The 23011-nt window shown below is 44.2% G+C and overlaps 1 protein-coding gene across 4 annotated transcripts in view; it reads left to right on the top strand.

Annotated features, from left to right (window-relative positions):
* The window catches only part of HTT (huntingtin), a 172619-nt gene that overhangs the window by 99172 nt on the left and 50436 nt on the right, over nt 1–23011 (top strand). For all 4 annotated transcript variants that reach the window (XR_008377225.1, XM_053577934.1, XM_053577933.1 and 1 more), the window contains exons 29-40: nt 468–578; nt 3858–3935; nt 4449–4672; nt 6517–6595; nt 6733–6894; nt 10071–10126; nt 11056–11204; nt 14667–14803; nt 16532–16648; nt 20072–20194; nt 20467–20702; nt 21768–21910. Coding sequence is in view for 3 of the 4 variants with exons in the window: in XM_053577934.1 (XP_053433909.1) it covers nt 468–578; nt 3858–3935; nt 4449–4672; nt 6517–6595; nt 6733–6894; nt 10071–10126; nt 11056–11204; nt 14667–14803; nt 16532–16648; nt 20072–20194; nt 20467–20702; nt 21768–21910 (1615 nt within the window). In the remaining variant the exon portion in view is untranslated. The remainder of the gene's footprint in view (nt 1–467; nt 579–3857; nt 3936–4448; nt 4673–6516; nt 6596–6732; nt 6895–10070; nt 10127–11055; nt 11205–14666; nt 14804–16531; nt 16649–20071; nt 20195–20466; nt 20703–21767; nt 21911–23011) is intronic.

The following is a 23011-nucleotide window of genomic DNA, read 5'->3' as shown; positions in this document are numbered from 1 at the left end:
GCCCTTGGGTAGAGCGCCATGGTGTCACACGGCTCACAGCAACCTCCACTCCTGGGCCTACGTGATTCTCTTGCCTCAGCCTCCCGCAGCAGCTGGGACTACAGGCGCCCACCACAACGCCCGGCTATTTTTTTTTTTGTTGCAGTTTGGCCGGGGCTGGGTTCGAACCCACCACCCTCGGCATATGGGGCCGGCACCCCACTCACTGAGCGGAATTATTTCTTTCTGTAGTGTTGTATGAATAACTTGGAGGGTGCCTTTGAAATTTAAGTTTTTATATAGCTATCTGGAATTTCCTTTTTGAGTTATTTTCCTAGTGCCTAAAACACATACTCACCCTGGACAGTGAATATGCAGGCTACACAGTGGAAGCTTCTCGCCACGTCATGGCAGACGTTTGTGTCTCTGTTGCGCATAGCCTGAACAAGAGTGCCAATAACGCTGTGCTCTCTCCTCACCTTCCCAAGGTTACCTTGGATCTTCAGAACAGCACTGAAAAGTTTGGGGGATTCTTGCGTTCTGCGTTGGACGTTCTCTCTCAGATTCTGGAGCTGGCAACGCTGCATGACATTGGGAAGGTTTGTGTCTCCTCACTCCTCTTTGAGCTCTGGCTGGCACACTTGCTGTGCACCCCTGGGCTGAGTGTACCTGGGCTGGAGCCTGGTTCTCCACGTGTGTCCAGAAAGCAGCAGCAGCACAGGAAGTGACAGCATAGCCTCCCATGTCTTCACAGGAAGTTTGTGGGGGGGTTCAGTTTGTGCCCTATGTGCAGTTCGTTACCATATATTAGCTTAGACGCAGTTTATTTAGAAAATTGGTGGTTTAAAAAAATGTTTACAAAGCCCTTTATTTTTTTAATTTTGACTTTTTCAAGTGGAAAGGGGCAAAACCAAACAGTCTGCCAGGGTGTGTGACTTGCTCTTTCCATGGCTCATGGAAAGAGCTGGGATGGAAAAGCATGCTCTTTGGCAGCACCTGTAGCTCAGTGGGTAGGGTGCTGGCCACATACACTGAGGCTGGCAGTTCCAACCCGGCGTGGGGCAGCTAAAACAATGATGACAACAACAACATCAAAATAGCCAGGCATTGTGGTGGACACCTATTGTCCCAGCTACTTGGGAGGCTGAGGCAAGAGAATCATTTAAGCCCAAGAGTTTGAGGTTGCTGTGAGCTGTGACGTCACAGGACTCTACCCAGGGCGATAGCTTGAGACTCTGTCTCCCAAAAAAAAAAAAAAAAAAATCATGTTCTTTGGTTCTGTATCCAGTAATCTCCCACTCTCCACCCTCATTTGATAATGAAAATGCTTAAACTTGTAGGCAAGTTAGGAAAATTCTGTGTGTTCTTCAAGTTCTCTAACCTTCTGATAATTTTCTAATCTTCTCTAGTGATTCTCCCGTAATGTCTAATCTGTTAAGCCCAGCCACTGGATTCTTCATCACTGTGGTTGTCAATCTCTAGAAGTTTGATTTGGGGCTTTTTTTTTTTTTTTTGAGTCAGAGCCTCAAGCTGTCGCCCTGGGTAGAGTGCAGTGGCATCACAGCTCACAGCAACCTCAGACTCCTGGGCTTAAGCGATTCTCTTGCCTCAGCTTTGCGAGTAGCTGGGACTACAAGTGCCTGCAGCAACATCTGGCTATTTTACTTTTTGAAGACCATTTTGATAACTGTTTTTATGTCCTTATCTGTTACTTCCCAAGTCTAGTCAGTCTCGTTTTGATTGATCTGTGCTACTCATTTTGGGTTGTTTTTTTTCCTACCTCTCACTGCCTGCTGGGCTTAGATTGGATGCCCAAGGCTGTGAATTTTACTTAACTGGGTACCGGGTAGTTTTGTATTCCCATAAATCATCTTGAGCTGTGTTCTGGGAGATAGTTAAGTTACATGGAAACAGTTTACTCTTTGGGGTCTTGCTTTATAATTTATCACATAGACAGGAGCAGTACTTGGTCTGGGGCTACTGAAGCGAGACCTTCCCAAGAGTGCCTCGTGATGTCCTGTGAAGTGTAGATTTTCCCATTGGGCTGGTCACTGTTCCTAGCTGTAATTTTCTCTGGTGTTCTGTCTCTGGCCTCTGGGAGTCTTCCTCACGTATGTGCTAGTCATTTCTCTACTGCATAATCAGGGGAGCCCTCCCGGTCTCAGGGTCCTCTTTGTGCTCCTTCTGTCCTGTGACCTGCACTTACCTGTCTCTTTAGAGCCCCAGGGTCCCCGGCTCTGCTGCTGTCCCTCCTCCTGTGCCATGACCTGGAAATTCTAGGTAGTGAGCTTGGGCGGCTGTGGGGCCCACCTTACTTTCTTCTCACTGTCCTTCATTGCCTGGTGTCCACAGTCTTGAGAATTTAGAATATTTTGTGGGCTTTTTGTTGTTGTTGTTTTGTTTTTTGAGATAGTGTCTTGCTCTATTACTGAGGCTGAGAATGCCATGGCAGTGTGGCAGGATCCCAGCTCGTTGTAACCTCAATCTCCTGGGCTTAAAGTGATCCTCTTGTCTCAACCTCACAAAATGCTGGGACTACAGCCATGAGCCCCCATGCCTGACCCACGTTCTTCTTGATTCTTCAGAAGGAGACCATGTACCTGAGACTTCATTGTTGATGGTGGTAAAAATACCTTGTGAGAACAGCAACATTAAGGCAGTTATTTTAGTCGTTTTTTTTTTCAGATTGCTATAAGACACTTTTAGGACTAATGTGTAAAGAATCAAACATTAATGTTTTATGTGTTGTGTTCAATTGAAAATATTCAGGGCTTCTCACTGCAGGGGCTTTTGACTCCTTTGCAGACTTCTGTATTCCTGCCTTAAAAACAGTACTGGATGCATAGTAGGCAAGAGCTACCTGTTTTCCTCTATGATGAAAGGCTTTTTACATACGTATGGGGTATCTGTGAGTGCTTTTTAAGTGCATAGAGTATGTAAGGGTCAAGTCAGGGTATTTGGAGTATCTGATCACCTCGAGATATATGAAAGTAGACACTCGATAAATACAGGAAGCCCCTAAAGTTGCCATACATAAGGAAGACAGGAAATTGTAGCTAAATATACCTTTATGTACAAAATATTCATTACAGAATTTTACAAGGTATTCTTTACAATCAGGGGTCCTCAAACTTTTTAAACAGGGGACCAGTTCACTGTCCCTCAGACCGTTGGAGGGCTGGACTATAGTTTAAAAAAAAAACTATGAGCAAATTCCTATGCACACTGCACATATCTTATTTTGAAGTAAAAAAACAAAACGGGAACAGATACAATCACACCGCCTCATGTGGCCCGTGGGCCGCAGTTTGAGGACCCCTGCTTCTACATGTTGGCCACCTCTTTGTAAAATTTTGTGTTTACGAATGAGTGTATGAAGCGATATCAAAATGCACAAAGGAATCGATTTAGGCTGCTTACTGATTCTTGTTCATGATGATAATTTGAAAACCTTCCTCTGATTTTCTTTTTTTTTATTTTATTTTATTTATTTTATTTTTTTGTAGAGACAGAGTCTCACTTTATGGCCCTCGGTAGAGTGCCGTGGCCTCACACAGCTCACAGCAACCTCCAACTCCTGGGCTTACGCGATTCTCTTGCCTCAGCCTCCCGAGTAGCTGGGACTACAGGCGCCCGCCACAACGCCCGGCTATTTTTTTTGTTGTTGCAGTTTGGCCGGGGCTGGGCCTGAACCCGCCACCCTCGGCATATGGGGCCGGCGCCCTACTCACTGAACCACAGGCGCCGCCCTTCCTCTGATTTTCTTGATGCTTTTGCACAAGTTCAATGGCAGCTATATTGGATCTCTGATTCTGTCTAGGCTTCACAGCGGTAACGGGCCGTCTGAGTCACTTACTATCTCCCCACTCTCCCTGCAGTGTGTTGAAGAGATCCTGGGGTATCTGAAGTCCTGCTTTAGTCGAGAGCCAATGATGGCAACTGTCTGTGTCCAACAGGTAAGAGCATTGTTTCCTGTCCTTTTCTGTTAAACCTCTAGGACAAGGACAAAGAGCCACTTGCTTAAAAGTTGGGCTGGTGGCTGATGAGTAAAGGGTTGTGAGGTCCAAGTCCAGCCTGTCACTCTCTGCTCACTCCTTGAGTGGGCCAAGAGGGGCTCCTCCTCCCCCCTTGAAGACAGGGTCTGTCACTGTGCAAGGCAAGGGATATCAGAGGCTCCACTGGCCCTTCCTCTTTAACCACTGGCTTTGTATCCCTCTGGGTTTTTATTTATGTCCAGGCTTATTCAGAATCATAGAGAAGCCTGAAACTCTTATTTCAGGTACAAATAGCACTTCATAACAGCACTCACATGCTTTAATAGCCATTCACAGCAAGAATTTCATGTCCTGAATTTTCACTAACATATTCAGTTATTTATAGATGGATTTGATATTTGCATGGGAAATACTTAAAGTGTTGCTCATGCCACATTGAGTAAACTCTTGATGGCTTCAATTTTTTCACTCTAGTTGTTGAAGACTCTCTTTGGGACAAACTTGGCCTCCCAGTTTGATGGCTCATCTTCCAACCCCAGCAAGTCTCAAGGCCGAGCACAACGGCTTGGCTCTTCCAGTGCAAGGCCAGGCTTGTACCACTACTGCTTCATGGCTCCGTACACCCACTTCACCCAGGCCCTTGCTGATGCCAGCCTGAGGAACATGGTGCAGGCGGAGCAGGAACACGACACATCGGGGTAACAGTTGTGGCAAGAATGCTGTTGTTGGTGGAAACACAAAAGAGCAGTGGGGAATACTTTATAAATGAATGAAAAAGAATGAGTTAACCAGTGTCTTCTAATAATGCCCTTTGTCCAAAGAACTCTGGGGAGAAGGCTGATGCAAAGGTGATGAAGGGATGGCCCCAGCCATAAAAGAAGTGTGTGGTTCAGGGAGTGAGGGGGCCCTGGGGGACTAGTCCATCTCGGAGCTGGTTGGGATAGAGGGAGGGGAACACCGAGTGGGCTACTATGAAGCAGCCAGCTTCGATTTCCATGTTGTATCAACAAACCAGAGCTGCGATATGGATATCCTCATATATTTACAGCACATGCTCATAAACAACACTTTCCTTTATAATAATATGACTGGCGTAGGTAGCACTTTTAGTTTATAGGCAACACCTGTAGCTGAGGTGAAAGAACAGCTTCAGCACAGTACTGGCACATGAAGGGCACAAAAGAGTCTGGGATACCTGCCTTACCTTGTATCTTCTGAACTTTGTGGCTAGAAGTCTCTTTTCACTTAAATTTAAGTTTGTGACTTTGATGCCTGGAATATAGTAGGTGCTTTTTAAGTGGCCATAATTGTTTGAGTTTCTACTCTGTGTAGTAGCAGTAATAGAATTCCAAACTTTTGCTTTTATAAATGTAGTGATCACATAGCTACAAATAAAATTCTAGACTTAGGAGTCAAGAAAAATACCCATGTTTCAGGCTTTATGTTGGTAATGTGCTGACTGTATATCCAAGTTTCAGAAGTAAGTCTGTTTAAATACTTTCATTTGAGGTATAAATAAGCAAGCCAGTGTGTGTGCATGCATTCATATGTGTGTATTAATTTCATGTATGTTTCTTAAAAAGAAAGAATATAATTGATTTAAAATATCTTAAAGTTGGGCAGCGCCTGTGGCTCAGTGGGCAGGGCGCCGGCCCCATATACTGAGGGTGACGGGTTCAAACCCGGCCCCAGCCAAAATGGAACAAAAGAAATAGCCGGGTGTTGTGGCAGGTGCCTGTAGTCCCAGGTACTCGGGAGGTGGAGGCAAGGGAATCGCCTAAGCCCAGGAGTTGGAGGTTGCTGTAATCCTGTTGCTGTGAGCTGTGTGACACCACGGCACTCTATTGTGGGTCATAAAGTAAAACTCTGTCTCTACCAAAAAAAAAAGTGTGTGTGTGTGTGTATATATATATCTTAAAGTTGTTTTTTTTTTCCTCCAAGAAAATTGATGCCTTCTGAATTACTGAATCTTTCAAATGACTTTCACCTTTCTTTCAAGTACTCCTAGTGACTGGGCTGAGTAGTGAGTTTCTTTAACAGAAAAAAAGCTCAGATGATGGTGATAAGATTTGATGGCTATTAGGCAACTGCCAACTCTAAATTGAATATTATTATCTCGAGAGCATCATACTACTAAATTGAGTGGACTTTCAAGTTCTTCTCCCTTTAACGTGTTCTGATCTTGTGAACGTGAGATCAGTTTGAACTATGGGCAGCATCTGTGGCTGAGTGACTAGTGTGCCGGCCCCATATACCAAGGGTGGTGGGTTTGAACCCAGCCTCGGCCAAACTGCAACAAAAAAAAAGCCAGGCATTGTGGCAGGCACCTGTAGTCCCGGCTACTCAGGAGGCTGAGGCAAGAGAATCGCCTGAGCCCAAGAGCTGGAGGTTGCTGTGAGCTGTGACGCTATGGCACTCTACCAAGGGTGACAAAGTGAGACTGTTTCTTAAAAAAAAGAAAGAAAGAAATTTGAACTGGTTTATAGCAGAGTGCAGAGGAGATTAAGGATATTTTTTGCTTCCTTTTGCCCCCATTTGGCAGATGGTTTGATGTACTCCAGAAAGCATCTACCCAATTGAAAACAAATCTCACGAGTGTCACAAAGAACCGGGCAGATAAGGTAAATGGCACTGCAGCTTGAGATGGCATGTGAATTTGGGGTCCTTCAATGCTAGATATGAAAATGTAGTTTGAGACTTTCCAGGCTGGTGGCTTGAAGACTCATGAATTCTTTCTCTTTTTTTTTCTGTTTTATAGAATGCTATTCATAATCACATTCGTTTATTTGAGCCTCTTGTTATAAAAGCTTTAAAACAGTACACAACAACAACATCCGTGCAATTACAGAAGCAGGTTTTAGATTTGCTGGCGCAACTTGTTCAGTTACGGGTTAATTACTGTCTTCTGGATTCAGATCAGGTTTGTCACTTTTATTTTTTATCCACAATAACAGTTGCTAATTTAATAAAAATCATCCTAAAAAGACACCGAAATCTACCTTACAGAAATGTGACATTTTTCCCCCATCAGTGGGAAAAATACTTAACTATTTCATGTGACTATCTGATGCAAAAGGCCTGAACACAGCAGGCCTTAGCCGAGTGTTGTGGCGGGCACCTGTAATCCCAAGCTACTCGGTAGGCTGAGGCAAGAGAATCACCTAAGCCCAAGAGCTGGAGGTTGCTGTGAGCTGTGATGCCACAGCACTCTACCGAGGGTAACGAAGTGAGACTGTCTCAAAAAAAAATAAAAGAATGGCTGAATATTTAATGTAGAATGTAAATGTTTTGGCACAGTAACTGAGATAATGCCAGGAAGGCTATGTTAACCATTGTGATGAAAATGTGTCAAATGGTCTATGAAGTGAGTGTATGATGCCCCATGATCATATCAATGTATACAGTTATGATTTAATAAAAAAAAAAATAAATAAAATAATTTAAAAAGTCATCGATATGCAAAAAGCTCTAGTTGTATGTTCCTTATAGTTTTATTCATAATATAGCAAAATTGGAAAAATAGAGTTTGATTAAATTATGGAATATTTAACATTGCAATATTATACGGCCATTGAAATACAACTAGAATATTAATGACAAAAAAAAAAGAATTACTGTTAATTTAAAAAAAAAAGTTTGACCAAGGTTTTTCTCACCCACCCTCCTAAGCCCCCTAAAATAAGTTAGAATTTAAATTCTAAGATATAAGTAAGATACATTATTTTGAGGCATATTTCTGAAAAATCCCTAGACTTAAACAGATACCAGTTATGGTCTATATTTTCAAGTAGTCTAAAAACTTATCTTGCCTTTTTAAAAAGAAATGTAGTCTCACAGGAAAGCAGCTGAGGCCAGCTGGATTCCTGTGTGAGGGAGTATGAGCTCGTATAGGTCTTCTTATGGTCTCCTCAGCCACCCGGCGCCTTGTGCTCTGGTCGTGGGCTAATCGTGTCCCTTCAGGACACAGATTCTCTTCTAGCAAGATCCATGCCAATTAAATTCATTACAGATAAAACTGCCTGTAGGTCATCAAAACTTAACTGTCTTGTCTTAGGCTACTTTCCTAAGTGAGACAGAATCTTTCTGGTATAGAAATACCACAATTCTCTGTTTCCTCCCAGACATACAAATTTACCTCCAGATTCTGTCAGCCGTTTTATTCACTTTAAGTTAAATGGTCTGTTCCTCTAGGACAGTGGTTCTAACTTTCCTAATGCCGTAGCCCTTTAATACAGTTCCTGTGGGTTCCCGTTGAGAACTGCTAGGAGAAATGCAGAAGCGGGGACTGTTGGAGGAGTCAACTTCTAATGAAGGAGCCGAGGGGCAGGGCTTCACCTGGGCCTGAAGCTTTTACTTTTCCTTCTTTCACAGAATCTGTCAGAAGAAAATCAGTCTAACTGAGTCATTTCCCTCTTTGGGGAATGTGCTGGTTGGGAGACTTCATTCTCTTTCCTTTGACACAAGGAGGCTGTGTAGGGCGAAGCCCTGGCCTGTAGCCCTTTGTGGCAAGGGCAGAGAGGTTGGTCTGTTCTAGTAAGAACACATCGAAGACTACAATCTGCCTTTTCTCCAAAGATTCCCAGTTCTGACCCATATGACTTTCTCATATTGGAGTTACAGAGTGTGGTCTCTTCTGAGACTGTCTTTAGTAGATGAAAGAAAAAAAGCAACCCCCCACTCTAACATAGAATTGTTAAGTAGACTTGAATGTTTTTTCAAATTCTTTCTTAAGCCAGGTGTGGTGGCTCACATCTATTTCCCAGCACTCTGGGAGGCCAAGGCAGGAGACTCACTTGAGCCCAGGAGTTGGAAGCTACAGTGAGCTATGATCAGGCCCCTGCTCTCCAGCCTGGGACAGAGCAGCAAGACCCTGTCTCAAAAAACAAAACAAACCCTCTTTCTCTAGTCATTCTGTGTAGAGATTTTTCTCAAATACAGAATAATTTTTGTTTCTGGGTTTTATTTTCCTAAAATCTCAGCTTAATACTTACACATTGAGACAGCTTGAAGGTCCTCCTTCAGCGTGTGTTTGCTCTGGGCCCCACACTCTCTGCTTCCCATAGTGAAGCTGATTACCAGCCACCCTGGTATGGTATGAGGCATTGCTTGTGTGAGTGCTCTGGACTCATCTTTTTCTGACTGATTTTCATCAGTTGGTCCCCTTTTTCCGAGTTCTTAGGCTTTAACACAGTGACAGTTTTACAAACCAGAATAGAAAACTATTATAGAACAAATAAATCATCCAGCTCGATTCAGACAGTGAAGTGTTCAGCAGCTCCTGTGAGTGTGCATTAGGTCCAGGGACCATGAGAGAACAGTGGGGATCTAAGTCCCAGGTTGGGGGCGCTGAGAGCTGCACAGTATGCCAGTGACACACAAAACCAGCTCTTGGGCAATCCTAACATGCTGCCACTGCTCCTCAGGGCCATTTTGCACCTCTTGGCACTGATGCCAACACTGGACACCTTTGAGTGGGGAGGTGGGGGGCTGACTTACTGGGCATCTGATCTCTAGACCAGAGCCAGGGACTCTGTGGCCCTTAGTCTCCCGTTACCTGGAATAAATGAGTCTCCAATATGTATTTGGGGTGGTGCTTCATGTCTCCTGGAATTTATTATTTGTTTCCCAATATGGTTTTACCTCAGTCTTTAATAAACTTATTTTTAAAGAGATTTCTAGAAGTATTCTGTGATTATCAAGTCTGACTTCAGAATATATTTGCTGTCAAGAAACTGTTAAGGGCTGGATGCAGTGGCTCATGCCTGTAATCCTGGCACTCTGGGAGGCTGAGGCAGGTGGCTCACTTGAGCTCAGGAGCTGACCAGCCTGAGCAAGCGTGAGACTCCGTATCTACTAAAAATAAAAAACTGAGGCAAGAGGATAGATTGAGCCTGAGAGTTTGAGATTGCTGTGAGCTGTGATGCCATAGCACTGTATCGAGGGCGACATAGTGACAGACTCAGTCCATCCACACACCCCCCCCAAAAAAGAAAAGAAACTTGTTAAAAATGTATACAGATAAGTGAAAAGAAAAGAGATCTGGCTTCACATTTTAATACTGTTATTGATGTGGAAATTCTATTTTCCTTCCTGTAGGTGTTTATTGGCTTTGTTTTGAAACAGTTTGAATACATTGAAGTGGGCCAGTTCAGGTAATAGTGTTTTGTTATGTTAGATTTCTTCTCTTTATGGTGCACTTATATATAATTTTAGGTTATTAAGATGAACATTTGCTTTAAAGTACTGTTAGGCATTTTTGCTGTTTTCTTTAAATGGAAATCTGATCAACATGCTTGCATTTTCCTTTCTCAAAAATGAATGAATATGTCAAGACTTGTTTTGAAGTACTTTTGCATGCGGTAATTCCATATGTTGTCAGTTTTATTTCACATTTCAAAGCATTTAATTATGATAGTAAATTGCTAAATGAAATCTTATCCGGTGAAGTGCTAATTTTTTAAATCTTCTTAGGGAAAGCATTTTTAAGATAAAGTTGTCTTTAATAAAGGTAATTGTTATGTCCTTTACTTACATTAACTATAGCTTTTTTCCCTTGGTCGTTAGGTTTTAATACTTATTGCTGTGCCCATCACAAGTATATAATGGTTGAAAATTAAAATTCTTTAGTTTCTGAAGTACTTAGTGAATGCTGTAGTTAGGGAAACTTAGTGCAGAAGGAAAGTTGTCTGAGAGTACATGGGATTGAGAGACCCAGTATTTATTCATTCTCATTACTCGGTGTTTTGTGGGATATTGGGCAGTCACTTTTTCTCCTTTGAGTCTCAATTCCCCAAGACAAAAGGGACAGAAAAGAGCTGAGGGGCTCACACCTGCTGGCACCTGTGCTGTCAGTCCCTTCTCCTTGCTCTCACTAAGCCCTGCCACCTGTCTGGTTCTTCCCATGGACACAGATGGGCACACAGAGACAGGATAGGATTAAATTAGATCACCTAGGCCCCTACAGCTTAATTCAATGCAGCTCTCTGTTAGGGTTGAATCATTAGTTATTTTATATTGCTTATATTGATTATGTATCTTAATTCTTAATAAGAAATGTCTAAATGAATGTTTTTGTTTCCAGGGAATCAGAGGCAATTATTCCTAACATCTTTTTCTTCCTGGTATTACTGTCTTATGAGCGCTATCATTCAAAACAGATCATTGGAATTCCTAAAATCATTCAGCTCTGCGATGGCATCATGGCCAGTGGGAGGAAGGCAGTGACACACGGTAATGAGGCTGCCTTCACTGTCGTCTTCAGTGCCGTCGCACACTGGCACTGTGATCTTCTCACACCTGGCAGTCAGCTCTGAGCTGCCGCTCTGAGCCACCTAGGCTCGGCCTCTGTGTGTGTGTGCAAGTGTGGGTAAATGAATGTATCAGTTAGAGATGTTTAAAAATAGTAGAAAGCACATTCTTTACTCTCAGGAGCTTATAATCTACTGAGGGTAAAAATATAGAAACCAGTATGATATCCTAAGGTAGGTTCTGAATATAAACGTTGCTGTTTCTATGAAACAAAAATTTTTTGACTCTTAACTTGCCATAAATTAAATTTTGATTTCTCATCCAATGATGTTAGAAATATAGTTTAACTTTGATCTAGGGCTTTCTGTTTTACTGATTATTTTACCAGAGCTTAGATAAGGACTACAGAAAATAGTAAGCTATTCAAGTAGCCCCCTTGCACGTAGGGGGTGGGTGGTGTGGCTTAAGAATGAGTCGTAAATCTTTCAAACTGATCTGCTAGTATGTTCCTGTTGGCCCCTCTCTGGTTCTTTGTCAGGATCTATAGGCTCTTGAACATCATTCCTTGTCATGGTCTCACATGCAAAGACGCACAGACTTGTGCCACAAATAAGGTACAGATTATTAAAAGCAGAGATGTTTGTTCACTGGATTTAGTTGAAAGTCTAAATGTTAAATACAAGGGGCTAAGGGTTCCTGTACTTGGAGGGTCTTAGGACCTAGGTAGAGAACCAGTGGAAAAGTAAACATTTCTTTCTCCTAGCAAGTTCAGGGGTCTGTGAGAGGATCTGTGAGTATGCTCGTGTGTGTCACTGAGGACCAGAGAGAGTGTGCCTGTGTGTGTGTGTCCCTGAGGGCCAGAGAGAGTGTGTCTGTGTGTCTGTCACTGAGGGCCAAAGAGTGTGTGTCTGTATGTGTGTCACTCAGGGCCAGAGAGAGTGTCTGTGAGTATGTCACTGAGAGCCAGAGAGAGTGTGTCTGTGTGTGTGTCACTGAGGGACAGAGAGAGTGTGTCTGCGTGTGTGTCACTGAGGGCTGGAGAGAGAGTGTCTGGGTGTGTGTCACTGAGGGCCGGAGAGAGTGTGTCTGGGTGTGTGTCACTGAGGGCCGGAGAGAGTGTGTCTGGGTGTGTGTCACTGAGGGCTGGAGAGAATGTGTCTGTGTGTGTGTCATTGAGGGCCGGAGAGAGTGTGTCTGTCTATGTGTGTGTGTCACTGAGCGCCAGAGAGAGAGTGTCTGTGTGTGTGTCACTGAGGGCCAGAGAGAGTGTGTCTGTGTGTGTGTCACTGAGGGCCAGAGACAGTGTCTGTCTGTGTGTCACTGAGGGACAGAGAGAGTGTGCCTGTGCGTGTGTGTCACTGAGCGCCAGAGAGTGTGCCTGTGCATGTGTGTCACTGAGGGCCAGAGAGAGTGTCTGTGTGTGTGTCACTGAGGGCCAGAGAGAGTATGTCTGTGTGTGTGTGTCACTGAGGGACAGAGAGAGTATGTGTGTGTGTGTCACTGAGGGACAGAGAGAGTATGTCTGTGTGTGTGTGTCACTGAGGGACAGAGAGAGTGTGTCTGTGTGTGTGTCACTGAGGGACAGAGAGTATGTCTGTGTGTGTGTCACTGAGGGACAGAGAGAGTGTGTCTGTGTGTGTGTCACTGAGGGACAGAGAGTATGTCTGTGTGTGTGTCACTGAGGGACAGAGTGTGCCTGTGCGTGTGTGTCACTGAGTGCCAGAGAGTGTGTCTGTGTGTGTGTGTCACTGAGGGACGGAGAGAGTGTGTCTGTGTGTGTGTCATTGAGCGCCAGAGAGTGTCTGTGTGTGTGTGTCACTGAAGGACAGACAGAGTATGTCTCTGTGTGTGTCACTGAGGGACAGAGAGAGTGTGCCTGTGCGTGTGTGTCACTGAGCGCCAGAGAGTGTGTCTGTGTGTGTGTGTCACTGAGGGCCGGAGAGAGTGTGTCTGTGTGTCACTGAGGGCTGGAGAGAGTGTGTCTGTGCGTGTGTCACTGAGGGCCGGAGAGAGTGTGTGTGTGTGTGTGTGTGTGTGTGTGTGTCACTGAGCGCCAGAGAGAGTGTGTCTGTGTGTGTGTCACGAGGGCCGGAGAGAGTGTGTCTGGGTGTGTGTCACTGAGGGCCGGAGAGAGTGTGCCTATGTGTGTGCACATCAGAGAGAATGTGTGTGTCTCTGTCTTTAAGGGTCAAAGAGTCTGTGTGTACATGCACGAGTGTGCACAGGCATGTCACTGAGAGTGTACCTGTGTGCCATTTATTTTGTAATTTTTCCATGTTAGAGCCATTAATTCTTTTCTTTCCTTTTTTTAAAATTTTTTTTGGATTTATATGAGGGCACATGCAATCGTTTAGTTTATGCTGTTTTTGTTGATAAAGTGAAGTCTGAGTTTCCCTGTGTCTTTGCCCAAGCAGTGTGCACAAACCCGGCGCTGTGCGTGTTAGGTGGGAGCTTACCAAGCCCCTCACCTATTGCCTCCCCCCTTCTTGAATTCGATTGTGTTTTTCTTTTGTGTGGGTCTGTAATTGTTGATCTACTAGTTTCAACATAGTACTGAGTACAGGGGATACTTGCTTTCTCATTCTTAAGATACTTAAGAGAATGTTTTTCAGATCCATCCAGGTAAATACGAAAGTTGCAAATTAATTTATTTTGACTTTTATTTTAGACTCAGACAAACCTGAAGGAAAATCCCTTATCTAATAAGAAGAGTGAGTTTACTTAAAATAGCATAATAATCTAGTACTATGACAAAATGTATTCAATAGCAGAGGTTTTTATCTTTTCGGGTAAATCAAGTACATAATGGATGAGATTAGGAATATTATTTTCAATTTTGGATTTGAGTCACTTTTTATCAGAAGTGATGTTACATTACAGATATACTAGCTTTTTAGATTTTTGTGTATTTGTTTTTTATTTTTTTGAGGCAGAGTCTTACTTTGTCACCTTGGGTAGAGTGCTGTGGTGTCATAGCTCACAGCAACCACAAACTCCTGGGCTCAAGCAATCCTCTTGCCTCAGCCTCCCTCCCGGGTAGCTGGGACTACAGGTGCCATCACACCTGTCTCATTTTTCTATTTTTAGTGCAGATGGGGTCTCCCTCTTGCTCAGTCTGGAACTCCTGAGCTCAAGCAGCTCACCCTCCTTGGCCTCCCACCTCCCGAAGTGCTAGGATTACAGGTGTGAGCCACCATGCTTGGCCTATTTTCCTTTTTTAGAAGGCTTCACAAAATTATCAGTCTTCAGAGGCCTTGGCCTTCTACAATGATATAATGATAATTTCATTACATTCATTGATAACCTTAATTCATCCTTTATCATAAAACGAGTGCAGGTTAGGGTTTTCTTTATTTCTTAAGAACATTTTGGAGGTGTTAAGGGCTGTCTTTCCAAAGTACTTTTTACGAAATGCCTTATGAGGGTTCTTTTGTGTATCCACAGCCATACCGGCCCTGCAGCCCATTGTCCACGACCTCTTTGTATTAAGAGGGACAAATAAAGCTGATGCAGGAAAAGAGCTTGAAACTCAGAAAGAAGTAGTGGTCTCAATGTTACTGAGACTCATCCAGTACCATCAGGTAAGAGGGGCATGTGGTGACGGTTGTGGGCACTTTACTATCCTTGCAGAGATGGGAGGAGATACCACATGGCCCTACTGTCTGTTAGTCACAGGTGCTACTTTGTACCAGCTTTGGGCTGCTGGGTCCCAGGTCCAGTGATATCAGCAATTTGCTGGGTATGTGTCTTTGAAGTACATACCACCTTGGAGGCTGCCTGCCAGTGGAGACAGGAAATAAGTAGAAGCCTTCTTTGCCAAAAAAAGACTGGATATTGATTAATTGATAACAATCAAAATAGTAGAATTCTAAAAAGTGATCGAAATCTCAAATCTGGAGTAATATAAAGACTCTACATGTATATTTCTGCTTTGTTTTGATGTCAGGTCAAGCCCTTTTTCTTTGAGTTGATTTCTGGTTGTGTTTTCCTTAAGGTTGAGTAAGAATTTAAAGAAACTAGTGGGGAGGATGGATGGAGGGAGGGTAATTGGTGGGAACACACCTACGGTGCATTTTATAAGGGTACATGTTAAATTTACTAAGTGTAGAGTATAAATGTCTTAACACAATAAGAAAATGCGGTGAAGGCTAATGTTAACCAGTTTGATGAAAATATTTCAAATGGTATATAAAACCAGCACATTGTACCCCATGATTGCATTAATGTACACCGATATGATTTAATTTAAAAAAAAAGAATTTAAAGATACTTTGAGGCAGTCTAAGTGCAGAAATTGCTTCTTTTTAAAATAACTTACCTTTTTTAACTAGTACAGTTGTCCAGCCCTCACTTAGTCAGTTATTTTTAGCTATTTGTCTTTGAATCTTTATAAAGGCATAAGTTTTTCTCATGAAAGCAACACTTCCTTTGTGCATTCATGTTTTGATTAATCCATGTTAATTCTTGATGCCTAATTAAATCAGATAATCACAACTTTAGAGTACAAAGTGTACTCTAAAGTGTTTTGGTACACTTTGGTGTACCCAAAGTGTTTTGGGAATAAGCATCTGGCAAACAGAGCTGAGAGTGTGGCTATCTGGGCAGGAGCTTTTGGCCTCCCCATTCAGTGTGATCTGGACATGCATTTCAGAGAGTGGAAATGGTGGGCTGATCTGCAAGGTTTATTAAATAAAGGGCAGAATTGAGTTCCCACTCTTCATCTCTACTGTAATAGTATAGTCAGTATGTACACAGAAGGTGTGGCTGTGTTCCAATAAAACTTTTAAATTTACAAAAACAGGTGGTAAGCTGCCCCTGTTACAGGTCTTTGCCAATTTATAAATACCTCTATTTAGAAATGATCACTGATAATGTTGTGCTCAGCCATGTATAACTCTTAAAAGTAACCACTATTCAGCAGGAGTTTACCTTTGCAAAGAACACAGAATTAAAGTTAATGTTCACAAAAGTAAAAGCCTTCTACAGAATAGTTAAGATTGCATTGAGTTTTGCCAAAGATTAATATGCATTTAATTTTCAATGTTGTAAATTCTGTAGAGTAATAATGACAAGAAGTTAGCCTGAGCAAGTGTGCAGCCTTTGTGTGCCCTGGAAGAACATGCTCTGTGAACCCCATGCTTTCTTCTGGTTTCCCTGCGTCTCACATGTCAGACAGTGACATGGAGGTGTGTGCCAGTTTCTTCAATCTTCACTGGGAATCCCATTTGCTTGGATCCTAGAATCTTCCACTTAGTCATGCACCGGTGCCTCTTGGGGGAGACTCTAATTGTGCACAAACGTTCTTGCAGGTGTTGGAGATGTTCATTCTCGTCTTGCAGCAGTGTCACAAGGAGAACGAAGACAAGTGGAAGCGGCTGTCTCGACAGATAGCAGACATCATCCTCCCCATGTTAGCCAGACAGCAGGTCTGTCAGCACAGTGTGGGCTCGTTGTAGTGCAGTAGTTGTAACTAGTGTGGAAGTGGGCTAGGACCCTTTTGAAAGGGGGTGCCTGGGATCGGCTCTTTTTCCGATTGTGAAAGACTGATGTACTCTCAGTGCTGGTCATAGGGCCAGTGACTTTTCGTTTCTTCTCACAGTGACCCTCTCAGGTTGGTAACCAAGGCTCAGAGAGGTTGTCAAGGTTATCCAGTGGCTAACAGCTTTAAAGTACGAAGACTCCAAAGTTTACATTCTTCCCTTAATGCTGGTCAATCAAGCACTGTATTTGATCATTAGGTTTGGTTTTTGTTTATTTATAACTGCTAAAGTCATTTAGCAGTTATCCGTCATTTAATCAGAATGTGAATGATCAAGTGATATGACTAGCCCTCCATAAAAGCAGAAGGAAGTATCGGGTAGAGGCAGACTGTGCCATGGCTTCTGAGCCACATGTGCCGCTGGGCTGTCAAGGTGTCACAAGAAGCTGTGCACCCCTTAACAGCAACACATTTGTAACCAGGATGAGGGGCCCAAGGGGAAGGGCGGCAGGGACCTCCTGGACAATTCCAGCAGGAAATCCCATGAACTTCCTGGCATGGTTTTTGTCTTGTCTGAATGGTGTCAGCAGATATGTTTGTTTACTGTGACTGCTGTGGTTTGTGGTGCTTGGCACTTGGTAGAACCTTAAAGACACATATTTGATAGTTAGGACCTTCTTCTCTTCACTCCCATCCTAATTCCATAATGGAATTGTTACTCCAAATCAAATTTAAACAGTGGGGGAGTGGTTTTGGCTTCTGGTGGGATGGACAGATAGCAATTTCAGTGTGGTCAGGGACTCTGGACCTATAGGCAAGTAGTTATATAGTGATGCTTTGGAAACTCTTCCCAATCTCTTGCTTTTCATATGCACAATCTGAGGGAGGTGGAGATCGAAGGCCTGAATGCCTGACTCCATTTCTGTTGGTATGATGTTGCATGATAAAATATTTATGAAATGCTTAGCACAGCGCCTGCCAGCTAGCGTAGCACAGGTGTATGTTATGCTCAGAAACGTTCAAGGTGCTGTGCTAAGTACTGGCGGCATATAGATCATGAGCAAAACAGTTTACAAAAACTACTCTGCCCTCTTGGAGTGAGAGTTTTGTTGGTATGGGGGTGAGGAGACAATAGAAAAATGAATTATTAAAGTTTATAAAATGTCAGTGGTAATAAGTCCTATGCAGAAAACTTAAGAATCTAAGAGAAGTGGGCATCAAGGCTGGGGCTGTGCTGTTGAGTTGGTGACCAAAAAATGGCTTGTCTGAGTAGACTTGAAGGAAGGAAAGGTGAGAGCCTGGCAGGTCCCAGGGAAAGAGCACTCCCGGCAGAGCAGAGCCAGAAGTAGGAGTGGGAAAGGCCTGCCATGGTGCCCGAGCTGTGGGAGGGAGGCCTGGGCAAGACTGCAAGTCTTGGGAAGCCTCAGGAGGGGCTGGTATGAGGAATGACACAATGGGACCTGTTTTTTTTATGGATCATTTTTACTCCTGAGATGAGAATGGACTCTGCGGTGAGGTGAGGACAGAGCAGAGAAACCTGTACCAGGCCCAATGGTGGAGTAGAGACAGAAGTGGACATTGGTTGACACAGTGTGGATGCAGAACCAGCAGCATCTGCTAGTGGATTAGACATGGGATGTGGAGGGAGAGAGAGACCCCAAGGGTGATTTCAGGGTGAAGACAGATGGCTGGCCTGGACATGGGCAGTTGAGACCCTGCAGGTGAGGCCGGCTTAGGGATATTCATGCTTGGAGTTGTCCAGACACCCTGGGCAGACTCTGTGTCTGAGACTGGCCCATGTGCAATGGACCCAGCAGAGCTGGCGAGGAGGGGCTCAAGCACAGGGCCTACTGAGTTCCAGCTCAGAGGTCAAGGGCGTAAGGAGAAAGGGAGGGATAGCTGGTGCTGGGCCAGGGGAGCAGGCAGGTGTAGGTCCCTAAAGCCAAGGTAAAAGCTGGCATTGAGGAGGGAGCAGTCAGCCAGGAGCTCTGGGAACCCAGGGCAGGTATGGCTTCCCTGAGGGCACAGCTGAGCAGCTAGGAGGTAGACAGTGTCAGATCCCCAGGGGAGCATATTCCTGAAAGGACAGAGGAGAGGACTTAAAGATGTACTCAGAGAAGGTATGGAGAAGCGGAGCAGCAGGCAGAGGAGGAGGGGCCCGTGGGGTTCACCCAGCAGCACCAGGGCCTGGTGTACACCAGGGCAAAGTGAATAGGGAGGGGGCAGAGTTCACGGCACAGGAGAGACAGAGTTTCTGTGGTGGTGTCTGAGCAGATGTGGGGTCAGGATCGGCTGACGGAATGACGGGCAGTCTTGGCTGCAAGCTTGTGCTGCTTCAGAGCAACTGGAAAGGGCAGAGCTGGGCCCAGCCCAGTCGGGGGGTCCTGGCACAGAAGCCCTTGCTATTTCCTTGCTGTTAAGGTGGAGGTCCAGGTCTGCATACTGTTCAGGAGTGACTGGTGCTGGACACTGTGTCAGGGCTGTCTATAGGGAGTGCTTGAATATGTTGGGATAGAAATTAGGTTGGATATTTGTATCATTAAAAATAATGTTAGATTTTGGCTTGGCACCTGTGGCTCAAGCAGCTAAGGTGCCAGCCACATACACCTGAGCTGGCGGGTTTGAATCCAGCCCAGGCCTGCCAAACAACAATGACAGCTGCACCCCAAAAATAGCCGGGCATTGTGGCAGGTGCCTGTAGTCCCAGCTACTTGGGAGATGGAGACAGGAAACTCGCTTGAGCCCAGGAGTTGGTGGTTACTGTGAGCTGTGATGCTATGGCACTCTACCCAGGGCGACAGCTTGAGGCTCTGTCTCAAAAAATAAATAAATAAATAATGTTAGATTTTAAAACTAGTTAACCTTGGGTGTTCTCCAGTGTATTGTTGTGTGAGAAAAGCAGAGACATTTATAATACTGTTTTTCAAAAGAACTAAAACAAAACCTCTGCACGTGCACAGACAAGGCTGAGAAAGGGAGTGACCAGTCGGTTAGCACCTGCTGCCACTCAGTGGGGTGCTTGGTCCTGAGAGTTGTGGGAAGGCTGGCCCCAACGTGTAGATGGTGTGTCAGGTCAGGGTGGTGCAGTCCTAGGTATTGTTTCATATCTCTGTATATTTGAATCTTTTCTAGAAAGCATGTTGTTACTTATGAAAATCTAAATGCAAAAATTGCCATTGTGGAAAAAATGTAGCTAATACAGTGTTGTTCTAAGAAATGTTTGCTTATTCACTACTAAACTGAAAATGCTTTTAAACAAGGGGATGGTAATAAGATGTTTACCCTCATTTGCTGTGGAGCTGCATAGCATGACGAGTGTCTAGCTGTGTGCTTGTTGGCTTACCCGCAGGTGTTTGTGCTAACTCCACAGATGCACATTGACTCCCATGAAGCCCTTGGCGTGTTAAATACTTTATTTGAGATTTTGGCCCCTTCCTCACTCCGGCCGGTGGACATGCTATTACGGAGTATGTTCGTAACCCCAGACACAATGGTGAGTGTCTCTGTTCAGCCCAGATTGCTGGGACCACCCCAGTAACTTCTAAGTGACACAGTCACTCTGGATGGAGCTTGAGAATTTGCATTTTTAGTAACTTCCCAGGCCATACTGACGCTGCTTCTCAGGGACCACACTTTTTAAGAATCAGAGCTATGTTTATTGGTAGAATGGGAAAGTAGAGGTGATTTTCTTTCATGTAATTGGCAATCAGGAAAAAATTTTAATCTCTATTTTTAGCAATAACACATGTATTTTCTTCCTTTTAGGCATCTGTGAGCACTGTTCAGCTGTGGATATCAGGGATCCTAGCCATTTTGCGGGTTCTGATTTCTCAGTCGACTGAAGACATTGTCCTCTCTCGAATTCAGGAGCTTTCCTTCTCTCCACATGTAGTGTCCTGCCCAGTGATCAGTAGGTTAAGAGACGGCGGGAATAACTCAGCGCTGGAAGAGCACAGTGAAGGGACACAAGTGAAGAACTTGCCAGAAGAAACATTCTCTAGGTATGCTTCCCATCTGAGGTTGCGACACATCCGTGCCTTGTGGGAGGTCACATGGTGTTTCATGATTGGCGATTAAATCCTGGTATTGCTTCAGCTCTAAGTTGGGAGAGTGGCCTGTGCTGGTGTGCTGTTTAAATGTAGTCACCTTACCTGTGGCCCTGGGTTCATACTTCTCTTAAGGTTCTGTGACATTTTGTCTCCTGTCCTTGTTAAAAATAGTCAAGAGTGACTCACTGTAGACAGGGCAGGGGGCAGCTGCCCTGGGGACTGGTAATAGGGGATATATTGTCTGCAGAATTTTAAAAACCTAAGAAAAGCCACTAAAAGTCAGTCTTAAATTTATTATTATCATATGCTGGCAGTGCTGCATACTGTGAATAATAAAATACTTCTTGCTATGGTGAGCAGCCTCTACTGTATACCTGACTTATCAAACTCTGTCTTTCCCATTAATTGTTTGGAAACTCCCTGAGGACAGTGATCACAGTCTGGGCACTCACAAATTCTAGGTACATAGACTAGCGTCTGTGCGCCTCTGCTGGGTTCAGCGTGATGCTCCTGTCCAGGTACCTGTCCCTTAGTTTGTTGTCAGTGGAGATCCTCTGTGCTATTAGTGAACAAGAACCCAGGAACCTGCAGGGCGTCTTCCCATTTGCAGGGTTAACAGGGTTACAGGCACCCTATGGCCCTCCTTTGTCACACTGAAGCAGGTGGCTAAAATTAGCGATGCTTTGCCTTTCTGTGGTTGTCTGCTTGTGTTTGTGTAATGCTTTGTAGTTCACAAAGCTTAAAAAACTCCGTGTTGTTTTATCCTATGAGTCCTTTCAAGGTGGAACAAGTACTGCCATTGCGTAAGTGAGAGGGCTATGTGCAAACAGGTGAAGTGATAGTGCAAAATGCTGGAATTAAACGTCTCTCTTTAACTTTACTGTACTTACCTATGTTTATATGTTACCTAACTTTACTGTGTGTATTTTACAATTTACCTGCCATAAGTGCTTATTGTAGTCCCCTAATTCATAGCAGTCCCCTGATTCACTGCCATCTTTTTCCCTTTCTTGGAAGGTTTCTGTTACAGCTGGTTGGTATTCTTTTAGAGGACATTGTTACAAAACAGCCCAAGGTGGAAATGAGTGAGCAGCAACATACTTTCTACTGCCAAGAACTAGGCACACTGCTGATGTGTCTGATCCACATCTTCAAGTCCGGTAGGTGAATCAGATCAGTCTTTGTAGAGTGTCCCAACCTTTCCTGTCCTGTGGTAGATGCTCAGAGTGCACCCCATAGAAGCTCTGTGTTGCTCAGTGTGCCAGCTGAATATGTTTGTTGTTAATAAGAGTAAACCTTCTACCCTGTGACCAGCAGTGCCACTCGGGACACAGACCCAAAAGAGTGGGAAGCAGAGCGGTGGGAATACACTTGTCTGCCAGCATTCGCAGCAGCATCATTCACATCTAAAATGTGGGGACAGTTGGAGTGCCAGTCGATGGATGAATAGACAAGCAAAACCCGGCACATACACGAAGCAGAGTGTGAACAGTCTTAAAAAGGTGTGAGGAGGATGATACACAAATCCACCATCACAAGTCTTGCTGTTTCTTATGAAGGAAACAGTGCTGTGACAGCATGAGCAGGATGTCTGAGGCCCCTGCTGAGCTTGCGCCCAAAGGGCAGAGAGCTGCCTTCCTCTGGGGAGAGCAGCCACCCTGCAGGATGCCCTGGAGAGCCTGCTTTGTCTCTGCTTTCTTCAGTGGCTGTTGCTCTCAGCACAGGACATGGCTAAAATTTGATTTTGGTAATAGGCCCTAGTTTTAAAACACCTTATTTACTATTAATAATATTGAAAGGATTTTTTTTTTTTGAAGCAGAGTTTCATTTGTCACCCATAATAAAGTGCTGTGGTGACACAGCTCACAGCAACCTCAGACTCTTGCCTCAGCCTCCCCCATAGCTGGGACTATAGGTACCCACCACAGCACCCGGCTGTTTTTTAGAGACATGGTCTCAATCTTGCTCAGGCTGGTCTCCAACTCCTTAGCTCAGGCAATCCACCCGCTCGACCTCCCAGAGTGCTAGGATGGCCGCCTTCCTTTTCTTCTTTTTTTTTTTAAACATCTTTTGATTATGCTTCACAGACCATGATAATAAGTTTAAACTTGAGAACATAGGCCTTGTTTATGAGTAACAGGTCATTTTTAGTATGTCAGTCATTTCATTATTTTGCCATTGGTTTGGACCTGGTATCATCCAGGAGCAAGAGATGGCTTCATCCCCAGAGATGACTCCTGCTTCCGTGGGTTAATGAATGA

Source organism: Nycticebus coucang, chromosome 23, assembly GCF_027406575.1.
Source record: "Nycticebus coucang isolate mNycCou1 chromosome 23, mNycCou1.pri, whole genome shotgun sequence".
Classification (NCBI taxonomy): domain Eukaryota; kingdom Metazoa; phylum Chordata; class Mammalia; order Primates; family Lorisidae; genus Nycticebus; species Nycticebus coucang.
The sequence above is the reverse complement of the archived record's forward strand: the minus strand, read 5'-3'. Positions and strand labels throughout refer to the sequence as shown.